Source organism: Ursus arctos, unplaced genomic scaffold, assembly GCF_023065955.2.
Source record: "Ursus arctos isolate Adak ecotype North America unplaced genomic scaffold, UrsArc2.0 scaffold_2, whole genome shotgun sequence".
NCBI classification, from domain to species: Eukaryota; Metazoa; Chordata; class Mammalia; order Carnivora; family Ursidae; genus Ursus; species Ursus arctos.
The window spans coordinates 81069714-81092849 of NW_026622874.1; the positions used below are offsets into that span (position 1 = coordinate 81069714).

The 23136-nt window shown below is 39.4% G+C and overlaps 2 protein-coding genes across 4 annotated transcripts in view; one reads left to right on the top strand and one right to left on the bottom strand.

The window, feature by feature from the left end:
- The window catches only part of LOC125282370 (ERI1 exoribonuclease 2-like), a 20771-nt gene extending 11991 nt beyond the window's left edge, over window positions 1–8780 (top strand). The window contains exon 10 of the mRNA XM_057315291.1: window positions 8684–8780. The gene's annotated coding sequence lies outside the window, so the exon portion shown is untranslated. The remainder of the gene's footprint in view (window positions 1–8683) is intronic.
- Window positions 1–22543, bottom strand: part of LOC125282835 (acyl-coenzyme A synthetase ACSM3, mitochondrial) — a 26839-nt gene extending 4296 nt beyond the window's left edge. The window contains exons 1-10 of one of the 3 annotated variants that reach the window (XM_057315292.1): window positions 22335–22424; window positions 16893–17162; window positions 16144–16354; window positions 11321–11528; window positions 8950–9093; window positions 8678–8834; window positions 8323–8402; window positions 6934–7057; window positions 5916–5996; window positions 1085–1186 (exon numbers count right to left, since the gene is read on the bottom strand). In XM_057315292.1, the coding sequence (XP_057171275.1) occupies window positions 1085–1186; window positions 5916–5996; window positions 6934–7057; window positions 8323–8402; window positions 8678–8834; window positions 8950–9093; window positions 11321–11528; window positions 16144–16354; window positions 16893–17111 (1326 nt within the window). In that variant the 5' untranslated portion in view covers window positions 17112–17162; window positions 22335–22424. Of the gene's footprint in view, window positions 1–1084; window positions 1187–5915; window positions 5997–6933; window positions 7058–8322; window positions 8403–8677; window positions 8835–8949; window positions 9094–11320; window positions 11529–16143; window positions 16355–16892; window positions 17163–22334 lie in introns of all 3 variants that reach the window. The other 2 variants (XM_057315293.1, XM_057315294.1) reach the window with 2 other exon arrangements.
- Between the last annotated feature and the right edge of the window lie 593 nt (window positions 22544–23136).

Genomic DNA, 23136 nt, shown 5'->3' on the forward strand with positions numbered 1-23136 from the left:
TGTGGAGTGCAAAGCCCAATGTGGGGCTCAATCTCAGGATCCTGAGATCACAACTTAAGAGGAAACCAAGAGTTGGATGCTTAACCAACTAAGCCACCAGGCACCCCCTGAGAATTTTCTTTGATGGATCACTAAACACTGCAGGAGTTCAGAGATCCAGAGTGTGGGCTAATTAAGTCTTTTAGGTATTTAATACAGGTAGGGAAAGAGAGAGGTGAATACTCAAGAGTTAAATGAAAGCACCAGCACCTAATAAACCAAAGAATAAACTTTGTTTTTGTATTTTGTTGTTTTACACAAAAACAGAGAACTGGTTCTGTAACTTTGGCAGGAGGAAAAAGGAAGTATTGTTACATTATGTAAAATTCAGTGACAAGTTGGTATACCTGGGTGGCTCAGTCAGTTACGTGTCTGCCTTTGGCTTAGGTCCTGATCCTAGGGTCCTGGGATTGAGTCCTGCATGGGGTGCCTTGCTCAGGAGGGAGCATGTTTCTCCCTCTGGCTCTGCCTGCCACTCCGCCTGCTTGTGCTCTTTCTATCTCTGCCAAATAAATAAAATCTTAAAAAAAATAAAATAAAAATTTAAAAAATTCACTGACGAGTAGAACCTGGACCTTTGATTATATCAATGTAAACTTTGTTACAATTTGTATACTTCCATTAGAGATGAAAATGGGTTTGCAAACAATAGGGAATTTGGAAGGCCTCTAGTGAAAAACATTTCTTAATCTCACTGCACATTTTCTATACCTTTCACTCAAGAAGGAAGACCACTAATCAGATTTCAGGAAATGATTAGGTGCTGTTTTATCATGTAGAGGATCAGTGTATACAAAAAGGGCTGTCTTTCTAGGGCTCACTTCTCTTACCTTCATGAGCCTGGAGCAATGATCTAGCCCCGGGAGAACAAGCATTTCGGTGTTTCTGCAGTTTCCTGTCTGAGGCATTACTATTCAGGACAATGAATCTCTCAAGAAAAGTCCAAGCACCTATCCTAGGTGTGTTTTGTGGCAAATAGGGATAGTTAACCAAGCACTTTTGAGAAATAAATAGGAAATAAGAGGTTATTTAATAAGTCTCTTACTATATAATAAGCAAAAAGGCCAAACGGTCGGTTAGGTAGAACTTGAATGCCAATATCTCCTTCTTGTCCAGGAGGTAGAACATTGCCATTTACATCTAAAATCTAGGATAAAATAGAACAATTTATTTAAGGAGATTTTTATGTAAAGGTACATGTTAAAATTTTACTTTGTTTTGTTTTGAATTTTGCCATTTAAGAATGCAGACTTCAAAAAAAATTAAGTATACTTTCAATTCCCAAGAAAATGTGTTTATTTAAATTCTTAGTGTAAAATATATTATAAAATGCAAGTTAGCAAAATGTGAAGAATAAAAATTGTCTTTAAGTCTATCTAGCAATAATCGCATTTTTGGTGATATCTTTTGAGACAATATAGACATAGGAAAAAATAGGATCACTTTATAATATACTGTTTTACAACCTTCTTTTACCATTTGCAATATGTCTTGGTTATCTTTTACTCTCAAGTAAATATTTCATTAGTGGTTTTCAAACTTTGTTTAACTGTAGAACAAATAAAACCTTACTTCAGGAGCCCAATATAAGTAAGCAGAGAAAGGGGAATGTTCTCTGGTTGAGACACTGGTGAGTATGCCAGAAGCCTTGCTTTCTTACCTTTTCCCCAGTCTTCCTGGTTCCCCGAAGTACCTAACAGTGAAGTACCTTCCAGTAGCTAGCATTTCGTAGGCCCTGACTGCATTCCAAGTAATAAATGCTACAGCTCTAAGTACTTCACATGTATTGTTTTCTTTAGTCCTTACAACAGCCCTATCTGGTTAGCACTATTACTACACTCATTTTACATATGAGGAAACCGAGGTGCAGAGTTTAAGCAACACAGTATATGACTGAGCTGGAATTCAAATCTCAAGCAATCACACTCCAGATCTTGCCCTTTTTATCACTAAACTTCTCTATAGAATCTTTCCAGGGAGTTCAATCCAATTTTTAAAAACCCAGATTAACATTTTTCAGATTGGTTACTTAACTCATGTACCAGATTTTGCCTTAAGTAACTTTTAGCTGTCTTTACATATGAACTCTCTACTTTGCCTTTATATACATCCACCAAGAGCCTTCAAACCTGAGATGTGGCTTGTGTGGAAAATAGGGTGTAATACTTATTTGGCACTTTCCAAATGGAAATGGGCTGTGTCCCCAAAGGGAAACTTGAAAGGCTGAGGAATTCTAAATGCAAAATCTTACTTTAAAGTTCTTGTAAATAAAAAAATATAAATTCCCGCCCAGTCATCTAAAGAACATTTGGCTCCAGAATCAAGGAATTACTGATGGAAAGGAGATGTTTTCAGAGTTCCAGATACTTATAATAGACTACTCTTTAATAGATGGGAAGAGGCAAAATGTTCTATTTCTGGAGAGATTCTCATTCTTTATTGTTCAAGTGGCCTTAAAAATCTTTAAACATGAAAATTATGGGCTTTGGGCTTTGAAGTTGCAAGAATCTGATATCCAACTGGTTGGAGCACATCCCCAGATGCCATGCTGTCATTGCAGATGCTCTTAGCTACATAAACAAGAGCAGTAATAAGAGCCCTTGGGGAAAAAGATAAAAATGAAAGTAGCTACCTTAGGGAAATGCACATCAAAACCAAAAGAAGATACCACTTCACCCCCATTAGGATAGCTGCTATCAGAAACACAGAAAATAAGTGTTGGTGAGGATGTGGAGAAATTGGGCACTGTGCACTGTTGTGGGATGTAAAATGGTACAGCCACTTTGTGGAAAACAGTATGGCAATTCCTCAAAAAATTAAAAATAGTATTACCATATGAGCCAGCATTTCTACTTCTTTTTTTTTTTTTTTTAAGATTTTATTTATTTATTTGACAGACAGCCAGCGAGAGAGGGAACACAAGCAGGGGGAGTGGGAGAGGAAGAAGCAGGCTCATAGCGGAGGAGCCTGATGTGGGGCTCGATCCCATAATGCCGGGATCACGCCCTGAGCCGAAGGCAGACGCTTAACCGCTGTGCCACCCAGGCGCCCCAGCATTTCTACTTCTGAGCATATACCCAAAAGAATTAGAAGCATGGTCTTGAGGAGATATTTGTGTACCCATGTTGATCACAGCACTATTCACAATAGCTAAAATGTGGAAAGAACCCAAGCACCCATCGACGAATGGAAAAGCAAAATTTGTTATAGCCATACAATGGGATATTATTCGGCCTTAAAAAAGAAAGGAAATTCTGACACATGCTGCATGGATGAAACTTGAGGACATTATGCTAAGGTGTGATTAGCCAGTCACAAAAAGACAAACACACACTGATTCCACTTAATATGAGGTACTTATAAATAGTAGTTGCAGAGGTAGAAAGTAGAATGGTGGTTGCCAGGGTTAGGGGCATTGGGGAATGGGAAGTTATTATTTAATAAATACAGAGTCTCAGTTTTATAAGATAAAAAGAGTTATGGAGGGGCGCCTGGGTGGCGCAGCGGTTAAGCGTCTGCCTTCGGCTCAGGGCGTAATCCCGGCATTCTGGGATCGAGCCCCACATCAGGCTCCTCTGCTGGGAGCCTGCTTCTTCCTCTCCCACTCCCGCTGCTTGTGTTCCCTCTCCCGCTGGCTGTCTCTATCTCTGTCGAACAAATAAATAAAATCTTTAAAAAAAAAAAAAAAAAAAAAAGAGTTATGGAGATAAATCATGGTAATAGTTGCACAATATTATGAATGTATTTAATACCACCGAACTATGCACTTAAACATGGTCAGGATGGTACATTTTATGTGTATTTTATTATAATTTAAGATTGGGGAAAAATGAAGGTAGTAATGCTAACTGGGAATGCATGACAGAGCAGTTCTCCTCTTGGCCACACCCTTTCTGCATTCAAATATAATTGCCCCAGAAAACCACTGGGCTTGAATTAGTGGGGTGGTGGTGAGATACTGCTGTTGGATCGCTCTGAGTACAGCTGCACCTGTGAGACCTTCACAGCAATGCATATTGGGAATTGTCATTAAGAGGGAAGAAAGGAACACAGCTTTGTGAAATGCCAGCTTGATTACTTATAATGCAGACATGATAATGCTTAATTACTAATTTTTCTTTCTCCAACCTAAGGCAGCCTATAAACCAATGAACTATTGTTAAGCCTCTTTACAGAATGTAACCAGGGCTCCCCTACCATCTCTTCTTAGAAAAGCTTTTCAAAGGAAGGGAATGCAAGGGAGAAATGAATGATAATAATGACACCTGTCTTTTAGACCTTTATTATGTGCTGAGCACTTTGTTATGCTCTTTAGAGATATTATCTTATTTAATCCTCACAAGAAACCTATGGTATCAGTTCCATTATTATTAGGGCAACCAACCATCAGTTTGCCCAGGACTGAGGCAGGAGAGTGTCCCTGGGATGTATGACTTTCCATGCTAAAACCAAGTAAGTCCCCGGCAAACTGGGACAAGTTGGTCACCCTATTCCCTATTTTACAAATCAGGAAACTGAGACTTTAATAACTTCCCCAAAGACACTCAGCCAAAGACACTCAGCTCATGAAGCTCAGAGCCAGACCTGAACCACCAGGCCAGCCCATCTTTAGACAAGGTTCTCAGCAAAGTTAAAGTGAGGGAAAGAACTCAGATCTGGCTTATTCTATACACTGATATCAGCAATCCATTTCAAACTTACTCTAACTTTCTCAAACTTACCTGATCATAAGAACTGGGATGCTTGTTTAAAACACAGATTTCAGGGTCCCACCTAGAAGGGTCCTGAAAATTAGTATTTTTTAACAAGTGTCCATGTAATCCTTATGATCAGAAAACCTTGGGAACATTGATTTCATCTATAATTACCCTTCATTTAGGTTTGATTTTGAGCGCTCCATTCTGTAAATTCATCCATTTTGTGTTTTTGTTGCTATGCTGTGGTTTTCTCTTATGTATTAGTGTAAGTTCCTTTGGCTATACCTAGCTTTGGGTCTGCTGATCTGAGAACAATTCTAACCCTGTACTAAGTGTGCAGATGGGATAATAGGATGCTCCCTAGGGATCAGGTGGTAATAACAGCCATGGTTACAGAGAGCCAGGAAATGGCCAGGAAGGGCTGGGGAAGGAAAAAAATACTTCAGCTACTGTAAACTGTACCTTCCTTTGGCCTACTTGAACCCCTTAGAAGGTCTTGACCTCCCTTATCAGAGAGGGCAATGTGGTGTTGTGGTTAAGAGTACAGATATTGGAACCAGATTGCTTGGGATTGAATCCCAGCACTAGTAGCTCCTAGCTGTGTGACCTCTGGTGAATTCTTTCCCTCTCTGTGCCTCATCTATAAAATGGTTCTTTAATTTTTTGTTGAAGTACAGTTGACATACAATGTTATATTAGTTTCAGGTGTACGACATAGTGATTCAACAAGTTTATGTATTATGCTCACCACAAGTGTAGCTACCCTCTGTCACCATGCAATACTATTACAGTACCATTGACTATATCCCTATGCTGTATCTTTTATCTTTGCAACTTACTCATTCTATAACTGGAAGCCTGTGTCTCCTACTTCCCTTTAGCCATTGTAAAATGGTTCTTATATTGGTATGTCTCTCACAGGTTCTTTCTGGCAATCAAATAGATTAATATTTATAAAATGCCTAGAACTGCTTGGCACAAGAAACTACTTTGCAAAAAATAAAAAAATGGAGACCATTAAACTAGTGTCCCTAATCCATTTCCATTACATGGAAATTAAAATATCATAGAAGTAGCATGAAGTCATCACCAAAAGTAGGAGTGTAGGGGAGGGCACAGTGGGGTAAATGGTAAACAGATTGGGTTGTTAAATATTCTCCTAGAAGGAGATGTGCAAACCTTAACATCAAAAGCAGGAGACGGCTTTCCCATTGAGCCAGACTTAATCTTCATTCCCTTAAAATTTCCACAGATTAGCACCTAGTTCAGAAGGAGAAAGTAACGTTACAGGTAGCTTAAAATTCTATTCATCTACCATGCATTCATTAAACAAATATTTATTGATGATCGTCATTATGATGATGACCGAGGCTCGAAATAAAACAAATTTTCTGCTCTCGTGAAATGTAGAGAGAGACACTAAATAAATACATATAGTAAAGTGATAACACTTAATAAATTGATAATTACTAAAATATCCATATTTATGAAAACATTTGTACCCATATTAGCATGATACTTGTTATGCTGTTCCTATTTAATACATCTGTCAATTTTAATTTTAACCAGGTACTACATTCTCGTGGTTTATAAATAGAAGCACTATAAAAAGGCAAACTATGAAAAATTTCTTTCAGCCTTTCCCTTATCTGCTTTATTGTATGCCTCCTTTTCCTTACATAATAACCAGTTTTGTTAGTAGTTTATTCACTTCCTCTAGAATTTCTTCTTATTCTTATTTCTACAAGCTCTTTAAATAACCCTTTTTAGAGTATTCTTGCCAAGTAGTTATCTAGTGAACTTATAATATTTCAAGTAACTCAGCATTTTCCATTTTTGAGGCAGCCCTGACTAAGAGAGTTCCCTCTTACGTAAGGAGAAATCTTTCACTATAGATTCTTTCACTTAAAATATATTTTAATGCTCTCACTCTGATCAGCTCTATAGTGGCTTTTCTCAATGAATGGCGAAATAACTGTCTGTTACAGAGCTTTTTTGCAACTAGCTTCTCTCCCAACTTTTTTTTTCCTGACTATTCTTCTAACCACTCATCTACTTCCCTATCCCTCACATAATCATAAGGATATAATAAATACTTATTTTAAAATTTATTTATCAGTTATTTACATTTATTTATCAGTTTTTATTTATCCAGCTAAGTCAAGTCCAGCCCTGTCTTTTCAATGAGGTCCTATACCGTTTCAGTCTGTCCATATCCTTCATAGATATCCAGACCCGTCCTTTTTCTCCATTGTTCAGTCACTTCAGGATTGATTGGTTCGCCAGCACTCACACAGTGCTTTAAGCTTTTGAACTTATAGCTTCTCAGAAAGCAGATAAGTTAAATTTAGGAGAAAAAATGGGGAGGAATGAAAATCAGAGTTATTTCTAATGAAATTCAGCATAGAGTGTGTTTTAGTTCCCTCCTTTCTCCCCTCTCCAATACAAAATCAACAAACAATTCTAACATCATAAAATGACCCCCAAGACATCCATTTTTTTCCACTTTTATTTTTTGGGAGTGTGTGATCTGTTGCAAAAAAAAAAAAAAAAAGCCATGTCATCCTCAGAGAAGGTGCTGCATGATAACATTTTAAATCAGTGATTAAAAATTTATCAATTATATGGTTAAATTGACTGTGGAATTTTATGCAATGGTATATTATAGAGCTGTAAAAAAAAAAAAAAAAAGAATAAGGGAGCTCCTAGACAGTGCTGTCCAATAGAAATTTTTGCCACAAAGTGTTCTATTATCTGCACTATCCACTGCAGTATCTTCTAGCCCTGTGTGGCTATTGAGTGCTTGAAACATGGCTAGTGCAACTTTGGAACTGAATTTTTAATTAATTAAAATTAAATTTAAGTAATTACATGTGGCAAGTGGTTACCCTATTGGATAGAATTGGATAGCACACAGTTCCAGGATGTATTGTTAGGCAAAAAAAGGAAGGTGCAGAACCGTGAACATGTTATGTTTCCATTAATGTTTTTAAAAGGGTGAGAATACTGGCATATTGGCTTGTGTTTGCACAGATTTCATGGAGAAGGAGAACAGAGACTGAGAATAAGGCTTGGAGGAAGACCTTTCACTCTATATTCTTATATGCCTATTGAATTTTATGTCATGTGAAGTATTTCCTATTCAAAAAAATTTCAGTTTTAGCAATTTAAAAATATTTACCAATGCACTCTTTCAAATGGAATCAGTAATAGAGCAAAAGACTTATATCCTTTTTCCTATTTGCTGGGATAGGATTCCAAATAGGGGGTCATTTCTGTAGTTCCTCAGTTCAGGTAACATTCATCATCCAAAAGATTAAACACCTTTTTATCCATAACCACTGGGCTCAAGGGTATACCCATGGCTGAACCTTCTCTTTCCTCTCCTTGCTTGGGGAAGCCTGCCCTGGACGTAACAATTATGACTTAAAGAATGAAAGCAAGAAGGAGAAGGGGGACAAGAGATTGTTAAATTCCATACCTACTAATGTGGAACTATGTTTTTAGGCAGAAAGATCCTTTATTTTATGGCTTCCCCTTCCTTTCCCCTACCCCCACTAAGTGCCTCTTTACCAACCTTTCTTACCTGGTCATATCATTCTGTATAAGCATTCGGTATGCAGTTGGTGCTGAACAGAAGACTGTGATGGGAAACTTGGAAAGGGTCTGCAATTTAGAAGTAAACTCTTAGTCTTCCTACAACTTTAATAAGTCCCTAAATGCTTATGGTAGGCACAGCACAACTTAAACGTTGTTTATTCTAACATAAATGCATTCACACCTTTCTTCTGTATGTCTTTTCGGGATAATTGACTTTCCAGATGTGAAATATCTTAAATCACTTTGGCTACTCTGATTTCTGCAGGTTACTTTGTTCATCAGTCCTATCAGGGATGCTGCTAAAGCATTCCTAAATGGTGACCTCTTGTGCTCTGCCTTACCTGCAGGATGGAAGTTGGCTCAAAACGTGGCAAATAATGTGCAAATACACATGCTCCCTGGATCCATGGAGAAAAGACGCTACTCCATGCAGACTTCGCCCAGCCTGTGTCTGAGGTATTCCACATCACATCTGAAGGAGTCAAATCCAGCCAGTACCTGGGAAAACAAAGAATAGTCATGATATGTACAAGGAAAACACATTTATAAGACCAATAAATGAATCATCCCCTTTGTAGTTTTGACATGTCAAGCTGGAGTTCTGCGAAGTTACCTTCCATTTACAGATAATCCTAAACCAAAACTGCTATGCGTGTGTCCCGTCATTTTAGGAGATCCGCTTGTTCCACTGGTAAAGTAAATGGCCATCATCTCATCATGTTTTGTCTTCACACAGGTGTGGTTGTCACTGGCATGTCTACAAAGGAAGAACTACAATGATTCTGCCCATTGCATGTGGCGTCATAAACTGTTACCCCAGAAGAGAATTCAAGAAACCATCTACTTGGACATCTTCACCTCATGGCTCAGGTCCCAGGGACTTGGGTTGAATTCCAAGGTAAAAGTCATCTCTTTCTCCATCTTCATAGGTGCTTTCTGGAATTACACTAAATTTTATCATCAAAGCCCATTTATAATAGTTGGTTTCATAGCTTTTTATTGTATGATGAAGAAGAGCTGAAGCATTTTTAAAAACTCCAGTGGTTTATCATTCTGTCAGCAGAATGAGGAGTCTGTGATCTTAGAATCAAGGCTATGTGAGAACTCCTCCTTCCCTGTTACTGTGGATGTTTTCAAGTGATTTTTTTTTTTTTTTTAAGAGAGTAAATATGTGAATAGAAGTCATGGATAATGGTATAAGGCAGGTTGGTAATTCCCACATTGTTTAAGAATCAGCTGTAGTTCCAAAGGATAACTGGGCTGCTAATAGGTCATACATTAGGGCACTTGAGAGGCAGTGAATTCCGCACACACAGTGCCTAAGAAGCATAGAGATTTTATCTGGGAGTATTGGGCTGAGAATGAAACATTAGAATTCAAAACATCCAGGCCACAAGAATTATAGAAAAGCTGTTTTAAAAGTCTAATAAAGCTAAACTAAGTGTTTAGTGTATGATTCCATAATTTTCTTCCTTAAAAATAGTACCTATAGCTGGGTACCTATCATTTCTATTGTAGATAGAAGCCTAAGGCGAGGTTATCATACCAATCTCTCACCATCAGAGGCAGTAAACATAGCAGTTAGGAGCGTGAGCTCAGGTGCCAGACTCCCTGGGTTTGAAACCCAGCTCTGCCAGATCCTAGCATTTGACCTTATTCATCTGTATTACTGTAGTACCCGCTTCTTAGGTTATTGTGACATGTAAATGAGTTAATATGTGTGAAATGCTTGGGACAGTTTTTGGCACATAACGAATGCCATATAAATGTTACCCAAGTTGCAATTATAACATTTTTAATTAGAACGTACTTGGCTTTCGGTAAGAGCTCAATAAATGTTAGCTCTTTTGGAGGAGGTAGGAATAAGTCTGTAGTTGCAGATATGCTCCCAAATCCTTGAGTAAAGGTGGGAAGCTCATACTAGAGAGGAAACTGGCTGCCAACCTAAAGCTAAGGTAGAACCAATACCTGGCAAGAGTGCTAAGTGACCCCTGGAAGCATTCCATAGCAGGGGCTGAACATCAGTGTAACTTAGTTTTATAATTGCATCCATTAACATTAAGTGTTCTTCTTATTTATAACCTGAAGTGTTGCTATCTGCAAGGAAATGATGTAGCCTACACATAAGAATTGATTATGATCAGTTTCTCTGGGAGATGATAACAGTTCTGTGGTTGGTGCTGTGAATGCCCCTCTTAGATCCTGCTGCCGGAACAAAGGACTTACTCCCCTCAGGTGCTGGGAGCCCTATTTGGAGATTGCTTTGGCTGAAGAGAGCTGCCTCGCTCAAGGTCACTCCTCCTTCTAGGGAAAGCCCACACTCAGTTATGGATCAGTAAGGATATATAAAGGCCAGGACCTTTTGCTTTATCTGAGAACAGCTTTGAAAGACTATCCAAGCCCCAGAGGTCCTAGTGGATTAGCTGAAGGTTTTTCTGGGAGTGCATGGCAGATGAATTTCTTCTTTTGCCCAATGCCACATCCTTCCCCTTCTTTCACGGGTGTTGACCCCAGGACAAATCCTTAATAAACTTCTTACACAACTAATATCTATCTCAGGGCCTACTTCCTTCAAGATCCTAACATACAGGGGCGCCTGGGTGGCACAGCAGTTAAGCTTCTGCCTTCGGCTCAGGGCGTGATCCCGGCGTTATGGGATCGAGCCCCACGTCAGGCTCCTCTGCTATGAGCCTGCTTCTTCCTCTCCCACTCCCCCTGCTTGTGTTCCCTCTCTCGCTGACTGTCTCTGTCTCTGTCGAATAAATAAATAAAATCTTTAAAAAAAAAAAAAATCCTAACATACAAAAACCACTCCAAACTCCTTCCTGCCTCAGAGCTTTGCAGGTGATTAGTGCAGTAATAATCACCAGTTGTTCCCTTTGCCTTGTTTTAATTTTCATTTTTCTGATCACTTCTGGGTTGAATATCTTTTCAATGTTGGCTTTCTTTTGGGGAAGCTGTTTACAACAGTTATGACTACTCACTTCATCATCTCCTTGAGGTTCCCCCACCCGTCTTTGGGGTTCTGAGACACAATTAGCTTGGAGCGCAGAGTGTCACATTTAGGCGCAACAGCATCTACTGCTGGGGCTAAAACTTCGTTGGTGATAATGCACTTTGCTTTCGAAGATTGTAGTCTGTAGAGAATGTCTTTCTGGGTCAGCTGAGTGGTTCCTGGAATTAAAACTGTCCCTAAAGGAGCAGAAAAGAAACGATGTATAGAAGGAAGGATTTTCTTTATCATATTAGTTACAGTAGAATAGAGAGCTCAGGTGTACTCTCAATGTCCCAGAATGAGTTTACTATTCTAGTTGTCTATCTGTCTTCCTTTCATTATTCTGCTTTTGCCTTTCAAGGCATCTCAATATCTGTGGCCCTTTTGACCAAATATGAAAGCATGTTAAATGCTGGATAATTTTCTTCTATCTGGAGACCATTCATAACATTCAGCTTGAAGACAGGTTTTTTTTTTCCTTTCATTTCTTTGGAAGAGAGTTTTTATTGAAGAGTAATATTAGCCAATATTTATTGGCTAAATGCTAGATGCTATTTTAAGTGTTTTGCATGTTTTAACTTATTTAATCCCTACCAAAAAAAAAAAAAACCCATAAAATCTATGAATAATTTGCCAAAGATCACTGGAGTGGAAAGTGGCAGTCCAGTGATTGAACCCTGTAGCCTGACCCCAGAGCTGCACACTTAACTACTTCAGTCCAGCACCTTTTAAAACATACATAAATGTTGTATGATTTCTTTCCAAAGGGAACAATTGAGTCATGCATCTTTTCTGTCCTTCTACTTCTCCCTGCCATAAATTATACCGTAAGTGTAGTATAATGGTTAAGAGTCTGTCCTGGAGCCAAACAGTCTTATAGCTTGGCCTTGGACAAGCCACTTTATCTCCATGAGTCTCAGGTTCTGCATCTGTATATTGGGGATTCTATAAGATTAATGAGGAGTAAATGAGTTAAAATGTGTAAAGAGGCTGAATAAATTTTAGCTATTATTTTCTCAAAGGATTAATGGACTTTCAAGAATATGTATCTCTATAGTTATATGTATCCATATCTATATCTCGGGCTCTACCACTCTTTTTTTTTTTTTTAATTTTATTATGTTACATTAGTCACCATACAGTACATCATTAGGGCTCTACCATTATTAAGTCCAGACCCTAAAGAGAGGGTGGAAGGTATGCACTTCACAATTCAGGAAAAGAAGATTGAAGAACACATACCTGGTCATCCCTGGACACTGGCTTGTCTTTCCATCTGGGGAAGGATAACCCCCTCCAGTGGAGTTCTTCAAGAAACAGACAACCAGGACCAAAACACAAAGTTTTCAGAATATCTTTCTTTTCTAATCAGGCAATGCAGCAATGTTTATAGTCCTTAATTCCAATGGTTATTCCTTAGCGATGTTCCATCTGGGAATAAGTAATTAGCCTACCATGGCTTAACAGTTTTCTATAATTTAGAGGCACTCTCTAAGAACAAGCCCACTGCCAGCATTTCATGCCTAGTAGAAGCACTTTATTTAAACACATCACCCTTAGATAATTAATTTCTGCTAATATATTATTCATACCCTATCTTTAAAAGAACCTATTAATAGGGGCGCCTGGGTGGCTCAGTCATTAACCATCTGCCTTCAGCTCAGGGCGTGATCCCAGAGTCCTGGGATCGAGCCCCACATCAGGCTTCTTCGCTGGGAGCCTGCTTCTTCCTCTCCCACTCCCCCTGCCTGTGTTCCCTCTCTCGCTGGCTGTCTCTCTCTCTGTCAAAAAAATAAATAAAATCTTTAAAAAAAAATAAAAATAAAAAATAAAAGAACCTATTAATAGTGATCAGTCTTACCTATTAAAATTACTTCCTGTCCAAATTAATCATTTAGGGAAGCATTACATAGTTTCTTGCCAAGTAGCAAAATGTTACTTTTTTTTATTATTATGATATGTTAGTCACCATACAGTACATCATTAGCTTTTGATGTAGTGTTCCATGATTCATTGTTTGCGTATAACTCCCAGTGCTCCATGCAATACGTGCCCTCCTTAATACCCATCACCAGTCTATCCCATTTCCCCACCCCCCTCCCCTCTGAAGGCCTCAGTTTGTTTCTCAGAGTCCATAGTCTCTCATGCTTCATCCCCCCTTCTGATTATCCCCCTTTCTTTATCCCTTTCGTCCCCTACCGATCTTCCTAGTTCTTATGTTCCATAGATGAGAGAAATCATAAGATAATTGTCTTTCTCTGCTTGACTTATTTCACTTAGCATTATCTCCTCCAGTGCCGTCCATGTTGCAGCAAATGTTGAGAACTCGTTCTTTCTGATAGCTGAGTAATATTCCATTGTATATATGGACCACAACTTCTTAATCCAGTCCTCTGTTGAAGGGCATCTCGGTTCCTTCCATGATTTGGCTATTGTGGACAATGTTGCTATGAACATTGGGGTGCATATGGCCCTTCTCTTCACTACGTCTGTATCTTTGGGGTAAATACCCAGTAGTGCAATGGCTGGGTCATAGGATAGCTCAATTTTTAACTTCTTAAGGGACCTCCACACTGTTTTCCAGAGTGGCTGTACCAACTTGCATTCCCACCAACAATGTAGGAGGGATCCCCTTTCTCCACATCCTCTCCAACATTTGTTGTTTCTTGCCTTGTCAATTTTTTCCATTCTAAAATGTTACTTGAAATCTTGGGGGAGGCCTCTCATTACCATGTTGATAATACAGGGTGTACAAAATGATATTACCAACATATACATTTGCATGAAGGGTCAAAAGACTGGCACTAGTAGCCCCTTCTCTCCCTGTTAACAGATCTACATGAAAAGACAAAGTTTTTCCAGGAGTTTGTTTGGTGGACAAAAGAAGTAACTTTCATAATTCAATTTGGCAACAGGATTTGAAAGCCTAGCCCATCCACCCATCCCTCTAGGTGGTAGATAATGCTTATTTTCAGCATTGTTAGTATATTAGATTTACCATTTACTCTCTCCCTTTCTTTCTCCCATCTAAGAGAATCTGCCTTCCTTTCTGCAGCCCCAGTGACCATGTTTTTTATCAAATGAACCTGCCTCTGACCACTTCTGACTAGCCTAACCCAAGCCGTGCCAGTCAGATTCTGCCTCAAGTATTTAATTTAAGAGACTCAGTGGATTGGGACATACAAAATTAGGGCCCAAGGTATCTGTGTAGCAAACCAAGCCATGTGTCAGTCAAAATGAAGGGGAGCAAAGAAATCATGTGTCAGCAGAAAGTCAAAGGAACAGATGCTTAAGAGAGACAGAGACAAGAGGCCCTATGGCTTCAGAGCAAAAGAAATAGAGAAGGAAGCCAGTTGCTCTGTCTGCACTTTTTTTTCCCCTGTAGATTCTTCAGTAGACGTTCAATAATTCTCCTTCCTTATTGAACTAATATGAATGGATTTCTGGTCCTGGCAGTCCAACATGTTGCCCCTTTACTAAGAAAGTGAGCTTAAGCAGCATTCATGAAAGCTATCGTTTTGTTAAAATAAAACTCTAAAAGTGGGCTCTGCTACTCCAGTATACAATTTATAGGTACATATGATATGAGAACATGTAACTCTCAAATGCAAGTAATTATGATGAATTAAGAATGTTTATTCAACATAATGATTGATTATAACAGTAGGGATATTAATTCAACAAATATTTTACTGAGCATTTACGATATGCCAATAATTGGAGGTACAGACATGGCTATCTCATAGTCATTGGCTTTTAGAAACATACGAAGTCCTAGGGGAATGCCAAATTTTAAAAAAATAATATACTCAGATAATATAGTACAGGTTAACATAGAAATACATACATGTTTTCTAGAGGAGGTCAAAAAAGAAAGCACCTGAATTGGGATGTCAGGGTGGGGTTGCCTGAGAAGTGACATTAGAGTTGAGACCTAAAAATCTAATAGAGGTTGTCCAGGTGGTTACATGTGAGGGAAATGCTTTCCAAGCACAGGAAACAGTGTGCACAGAATCCAGGAAATGAGCAAGATCGTGAACCTTATAGGAAACCATTTGATATAGCTGGAGCAGAGAGTATGAAAACAAGGAAGGGAGGATAGCTCAGACCTTCCATGATACACCTAAAGAAGCTCAGATTTTACCTGGTAGGCAATGGAGAGTTATTAAATAATGTCAAGCAGCATATTGACAGGATAAAATGTGCATTCTAGAAATAAAACTAGATATTGAGGATGAATTGGATTGGAATAAGTTGTGGGCCCACACAAGATCAGAATTAGGGAGACTTTTGGGCAAATCCATTCAGGAGATGGTAAACGTGAAGTAAGGCAATGGCAATGGGATTGGAGAAGAAGAGGGACTCTGGGGACCTGTAGAAAGTCAAATTTACAGGATGGAGGAACTGATTTGGAAGGAGGAGTAGCAGCTGCTTGCTTTGGGCATCAGATGAATGGCAGTTGACCACGAGAGAAATAAAGGCGTGAAATAAGAACTTTGAGTTTGTGGCTGCACTGAGTTTCAGATGACCATGGGTCTATAGGAAGAGAAAAGTGGTAGGTATGAGGGTATTCAATTGTTGATTGGCATTTGGTTAATAAACCTATTTCATTATGAAAAACGCAACTCATAGTTTAGGTCAAAAGATATGGCATGTTTCCAACACATTTCTAAGGTTCCTGAGAATAATACTATATTGTGTGCAGTTCCTCAAATAATTTACCCAAATAAATGTCTCATGATTACTTAGATGTTTTGGAAGATCTCCCATCCAGCCTACTTTAAATGTAATCAGATTGCAAATACTACTAACCTGTTCTCAGACAGGCTACATTTGCAAGCCACCACTCTGGGATCTTGGGCAGAATCACAATTACTCGATCTCCTCTTTGCAGGGAACAGGCTTCTGTAAGTATATTGGCAAATTTCCTAGACAAAGATCCCAGTTCCTCAAAACTCCATCTCACTTCTTCTCCATTTCCATTTATCCACCAGAAGGCTGGATTGGAAAGTCTCTTTCCAGCCTGAGGAAAGACAGACCAGATGATTTAAAGGTCATTTTGCAGCTTAATTCTATTTTAACTGGAATTCAGTGGAATATTTTTTCAGAAGAAAATTCACAGGTCATTAGTTAGGACATGCATGGGATATTTGAAAATAACTCCGGGGTCTTTATTTTTTAGCTGTTGGGAGCCATGTCATTTCTCATTTAGCCTCATTGTTTTTCCAAAGAGTTAGAATTCTTGCATCCCTTTATATTCTCTCAATGCTATGTCTATGCCTCATTCCCTACCATTTTTGACCATTTCTGACTTTCATACTACTACTTTTTGGGTTTTTAAAGAAGTTAACCTATAATCATACATTTTTATAACCCAGGCTTTCTCAACTATGGAACCATTAACATGTTGAGCCAGATAATTCTTTGCTATGGGGGACTGTCCTGTGTATTAGAGGATACATAGCAGCATCCCCGGCCAAAATTGTTTGCAGACATTTGCCCTGGGGGCAAAAATCACTTCCATCTGAGAAACTGCAGTTGGACTGGCCCTTGCTCCATACCTTTTCCATATTGGTCCATTGGTCCAGGACATCTTTAGCAAAGTTAAAATACTCTGGAATCTCCAGTTTGAATTCCTGTTTCATGGATTCATAGTTGGAAAAGTTCTGAGGGGGCACTGTTCTATAATCTTTATGTAGTACTGTCATAGAACCAGGGCTTGCTAGGCGCCAAAAACACCTGGCACGAAGTAATGTCTCCATGGTGACAAGAGCTAGCATCAGTCTTGCTGGATGTGTTAGCACTCAGGATTTCCACAGAAACCAATCCATCTAAAAGACAAGCAAAAGGACATACATTTGTCTCTGTCCTAAAGGTAGCCTGACCCCAAAGTAGCTAAGTTTTTTTATTATTATTATTATTATTATTATTATTATTCTTTATAATCATCATACAAGTGCCATTCTCTGAGCACTCAATATGTTTTGAACACTGTACTCAGTGCTTTACTTACATACAAATTATCACTAAATCTTCAGAGTAACTCTGTGAAGTGGATATTATCATCTCTGTTTACAGAAGGAGAAAATGACTAATAAGAGACTGTCTTAGTGAACTCCAGCCACCATAACAAAATACTATAGACAGGATGGCTTCAACAACAGACATTTATTTCTCACTGTTCCGGAGGCTGGGAAGTCCAAGACCAAGTGCTAGCCAATTCAGTTCCCCGATATGGGCTCTGTTCCTGACTTGCAGATGACTACTCTATGTCCTCATGTGGGAGTCCTGGTTTCTCTTCCTCTTCTATTAGAATACTAATCTCATCATTGGGGCCTCACACTATGACCTCATCTAAACCTAATTACCTCCCAAAGACCCCACCTCCAAATACCATGACATTTTGGGGATTAGGGTTTCAACATATAAATTTGGAGGGAGACACAAACATTCAGTCCACAACAAAGGCATTGGTTGGATTTGAACCTAGAACTGTCTGGTCCCAGCCCATTTTCCTGACTATGTACTACATGCTGTTGTTTCCCCTATGCATTTCTAAAGAAGTAAAGATCTGGGTCACCCAGTTACTCTCAGTGAAAGCAAAGATATCTAATCTCTTTCACCTGCATTTCAAAAGTCATACAGACATGTTAAGGAGAAATTTCCACAGTGGGTAATCCACAGTGAATTAATAGAGTAACTGAGTACCAATTAGGCATGAAAGAACTGTCAAAAATCATTTAGTTTATAGGCTGTGGTTCCCATGCTCCCAATAGGAGCCCACACAACCTTCGAGTCCAGACTTGGAGCTGCATTTACCAGAGATGTCAAAATAGGGCTTTAACCTTTGGGACTTTTGTGGGGGAGGATCCTCCAGGCCACAAAGCCCTCCCTGCTTCTGTGGGAAATCATTTGATCATGATGTCATTTACTTGGCTGAGGTCTCATAAACAAGGTTGTTAAAAACATGGTTCTAAAGATTATAGAGTTCTCTTCTTCATACTTTCTGTAATTTTCCAAATTTCCTACAATGAAATACTACTCTCACAATCATTAAATCATTTTTTTTTTATAGAGGGAGGGGGAGGGGCAGAGGGAAAGGGAGAGAGAGAATCTTAAGCAGTCTCCACACATGGAGCCTAATGCAGGGCTCGATCTCACAACCCTAAGATCATGACCTAAGTCGAAATCAAGAGTGGGACACTTAACCGACTGAGCCACCCAGGCACCCTATCATTAAATCATTTTTAACTGCAACTCTGTGTAGTATGTAAGGCAGCATGGCTGTGTGGAAGAGTTTCTATATTGATATTGATGCGTTGCCAAATAATGGATGTCACCCATGAGTTTTATCCTAAATGGGCCTGGTGTTTGGGCATCGTGTTGCTGCACCCAATACACTGGGAGACCCCGGTACTTCTGACCTGCCCACCTCTTTATGTGAGGACCTGACAAGTCACTGAGTGTGAGCCCTCTGAGATCATCTGGTTTGAGCTCCTTATTTTTCACCTGCAAAGAAAATAGGGCCCCAGAGAGGGAAGCAGCTCGCTTCAATAGGTCATGTCAGAGTTAGAACTAGAACTCATATCTTTGGATTCCCATTTCAATGTTCTCGATTCAGTAGAGCAGTGATTCTTAACCCTGGCTGTACCTTTGAATTACCAGGAAAGTTGTTTTTTTTTTTTTTTTTTTTTTTTTTTTTTTTTTTTTTAAACCAATGCCCGGGGCTTAGACCAATTAAATCAGAATCTCTGAGGGTGGGAGGCCAGGGCATCATATTTTTAAAAATTTCCTCAGAGGATGCTAATGTCAATGAAAGTTGAGAATCACTGATCCAGAGATGGGGATCTGTGAGCCAGCAGATCACCATCATCTGGAAGCTGGTTAGAAATGCACATTCTCAGACCCTCGTTTCCCATTTTACCAATGTAATGACTAATAAAACCTCTATCAGAGAATTGTCCTGAAGATTAAATGAGATAATGCATGCAAAGTGCTTATGATGGTGTCGTTGGCAAAATTTTTCTGTAAAGGTCCAGATAGTAAATATGGCTTTGTGGGCCGTATAGTCTCTGTGGCAACTGCTTACCTCAACTCTGGTTGAGAGAGCAGCCACTGACAGATAATACATGACTAAATGGGCATGGCTGTGTTCCAAACAAAACCTATTTATGGATACTGAAACTTGAACTTCATGTAATTTTTTTTTTTTAAGATTTATTTGAGAGAGAGAGAGAGAGAGCACACAGGGGGAGGGCCAAAAGGAGAGGGAGAGGGAGAATCTCAAGCATACTCCCCACTGTGGGTGGAGCCTCACACATGCTCTATCTCTTGACCCTGAGATCATGACCTGAGCCGAAACCAAGAGTTGGACGTTCAACTGACTGTGCCACCCAGGTGCCCCATGTGTAATTTTCATATGTCATGAATTAGTATTCCTCTTTTGGCTTTTTGAAATATTTGAAAATGTAAAATAAAAACCATTCTTGGTTTGCAGCCTGTATAAAAACAGATAGAGGGCTGGATTTAACTCATGGGCTATACTTTGCTGATCTTTGGTGCTAGAGTGTAGGTTTTACTTGGGTGGGTGTTTTGTCTGTTATGTTCATGGTACTATCCCTGGGAAATAACATAGTGTTTGGCCCACAGTATGTGCTTATTTGTTGAATGAATAAATGATGTTTTCAGAAGGGAGAACTTTGTATATGGTTTCTTTCAACAGCTCAGGGTTATAGTAGACCTGAGAAGTGCCTCTGTTGCTTAACCAGATTTATATGACTACCTGCACTGTTCCTAAACGGCTATTTAAATTTAAATTAATTTAAATACTATTTAAAAGTAAGTTCTTAGTCACACTAGCTGCATTTCAGGTGCTCAACAGCCATGCGTGACTAGTAGCTACCGCATATAGGCAACTGCAGACACAAAACATTTCTATCATTGCAAAACATTCTTGTGGACAGTGTTGATCTATACTGATAACAGCTCAGAACTGGACGATATGAAACATTAAAATACAGGAAAATTGAGCTGAAGGTTTTCCCAGATAAGATTTTTTTAAGGGTTCAGGATTAGTAAAGCACTGCCTTCACTGTTGTCTTGTTTGGCAGTGGGGTTGAGTAGAGAGGGAACCACCCTTCTCTGCTGTTTGCCAGCAAGTTATAGCCCACCCATTTGGCAGTTATCTCCCTTATTACGGAATTAGCATCAGGTTTCCTTCAACTGAAGGAAGAAGTTAAGTAGTACTTAAAACATGTTTTTAGTGTTGTAACTTTTCTCTTTCTTTTTAATTTTTTAGAGAGTGTCTTCAAATGGTTCCAAAAACATAAAAATTACAGTGAAAAATTGCCCCCTGCCTGGGTGGCTCAGTCTGTTAAGCACCTGACTCTTGATTTTGGCTCAAGTCATGATCTCAGGGTTGTGAGGTCCAGCCCCACATCGGGCTCCACACTGGGCACGGAGCCTGCTTAAGGTTCTCTCTCTCCCTCTCCATCTGCCCCTCCACCCTCTCTAAAAAACATCTGCCCCCTCCCACCCCCATCTCACAGCAGCCCAGTTTTATCCCAACCTACTCCCTCCACGAACTATGATTACTTCTATGGATCTTTTCAGGATTTCTTTCCATGTATTTAAGCCAATGACTATAAATTCTTATTTCTCCACCACTTTGACACAACAGGTAGCCTAGAATACACACTATTCTTCCCATTAAAAAAAATTTTTTACAACATATTTTTGAAGGTCCTTCCATGTCAATACATGAGGATCTTTATCATTTTGTTTTGGTTTTGTTTTTATTTTATGTTTTTTTTTTTTTTAAAGAGCCGCACAGCATTCCAAAGAACAACTACACCATAATTTCTTAAGCCAGTCCCCTATTGATGTTATTTGAATTGTTTCCATTATTGTGCAGTTAAGATGAAATTTTGAAACTATTTCCTTTACCACATTTAGAATCCTTCAAATATACATTGAAAAGAAAATTGACCAGTCAGTTGGAGCTTAAAATGAGCCTAACCATTCTGTTCTACCGAAAAGAAAAGAAGATATCAGCATCCTCCTGATTAGAGAAAATAAGATTGCCTTCTCCTCAACAAAACTTTTTTTTTTTCAGTAATCTTAGCACTTCACAACATCTATTTCCCAGGTTTCCAATATTCTTTGTAGGTGAAAGAGCTGAGATATGAGTCCAGATGTTTGTACCGAGCCACAGAAAACTCTTCTAAGAAAGAAAGTACCACTGCTGGTCAGTGGGGCTTGAAAGTATTTAAGGTCTCATCTGAAATGCAAGCTCTACACGCATATAAACAGCAGTGCACAGGAAGTTTTAGCCTCCTTACATCTCCATAAACATCTCTCCCACCAAATAATCCAAGTAATAACATTGGCTCAGTATATATAGCCTCAAAGCAAGGTGAAGCCCCTACTATTCCCCCCAGCCCTAACAAGATCCTACCCTAAACTTCTATACAGGATTTTTGGAGCTTCTCTTGACCATTTCATGGAGAGAGGGGCTACCCCAGGATTATTTCCTTGGATTTTCATGTATATATTCCCCGAAATTTCCCTAGACATATATGCATATTTCCCAGATGATGCAGAAGATAGATTCCAATCTGCCACTGAGCAAGGTGGAGAGCGAAGTAGACAATACAGTGCAAAACTCAGCTGCTCCTTGGACCCAATTCAATTTTTTTCCCAGGACATTTTACCAAGTTACCACATGCACATAGTTTTTTAAAAATTACATGGTACCAAAAGACTTAAAATGAAAAAATTAGCTGCTATGTTTGTAGCTTTTTGTGTGTACATACTCCTGGCCACTAACTAGATAGGATTACACAACAGCTGAGAAGTTCTGATAGAAACACTTGGGCTGCCTAAAACTTCCATGAAAGCATTATTGATCTGTTGGTTTTGGTTGCTCGTTTGTTATCTTTGCTCAAAAGCCTGCGTGCCAAACCAGCAAACCTCTCCGAGAAGACAGATAAGGAAGTACTCACTGAAGTGACAGATTCCGACACAGCTGGAGGTGATGGTAGACCGGTGTCCTAGAAGAGCAGCCCTGAAACTTGAACTCTCACTTCTGCTTAGTCCTGGTAGTAGCCAAAAGAGGGAGAAGTAGTAGTCTGACAATTGGAAGAAGCAAGACATAGCCAGAGGGCCTTTCCTGGATTGGTGGAGACGTTCTGAGGGAGGAGCAGGAATGCTGGGCTAAGTTCACGCTGAAAGTTTACACAATCTCCTGCCACCCTCCAATCATAGTTAATGATTTAAATACATTGCAACCTTTTGCTGGGGGGGGGGGTTGCTGGGAAAGTGATTTATTCACAGGAAGGAAAGTAGGAAAGTGCCCATGGAGCTGCAGGAGGGTTTGGTCCTGTGAAGGGATAGAGGAAGAAAGAAAAAAGGATGGAAGAGAACGTAGAAGGGTTTTGAAATGGAAAAGAAAGAAGTTAAATGGTAGGTTTGGGTTGCTCTAGGTCTCAGAGAACCAGTTGCTTTGTTTATCTGTTGAACTGGTCAGGACTAAACATATATGCACTCAGGTTGCTCCTTTGCTCAAACCCTTCAATGCTTTCTAGTTCACTCCAGGTAAAATCTCAAGTCCTTACATGGACCACAAGGAACTGCGTGATCTGGCACAGGGTCCTCTCTGACCCACCACCTGCTCCTCCTTCCCTTACTCTGCTGCAGCCACATTAGTACCCTTGGTTTTTCTTGAACATACCATGCATGTTCCAGCCTTGGGATTTTTTCCGGTGCCTGGAATGCACTTACCTTAGATACCCCCTTGGCTAAATC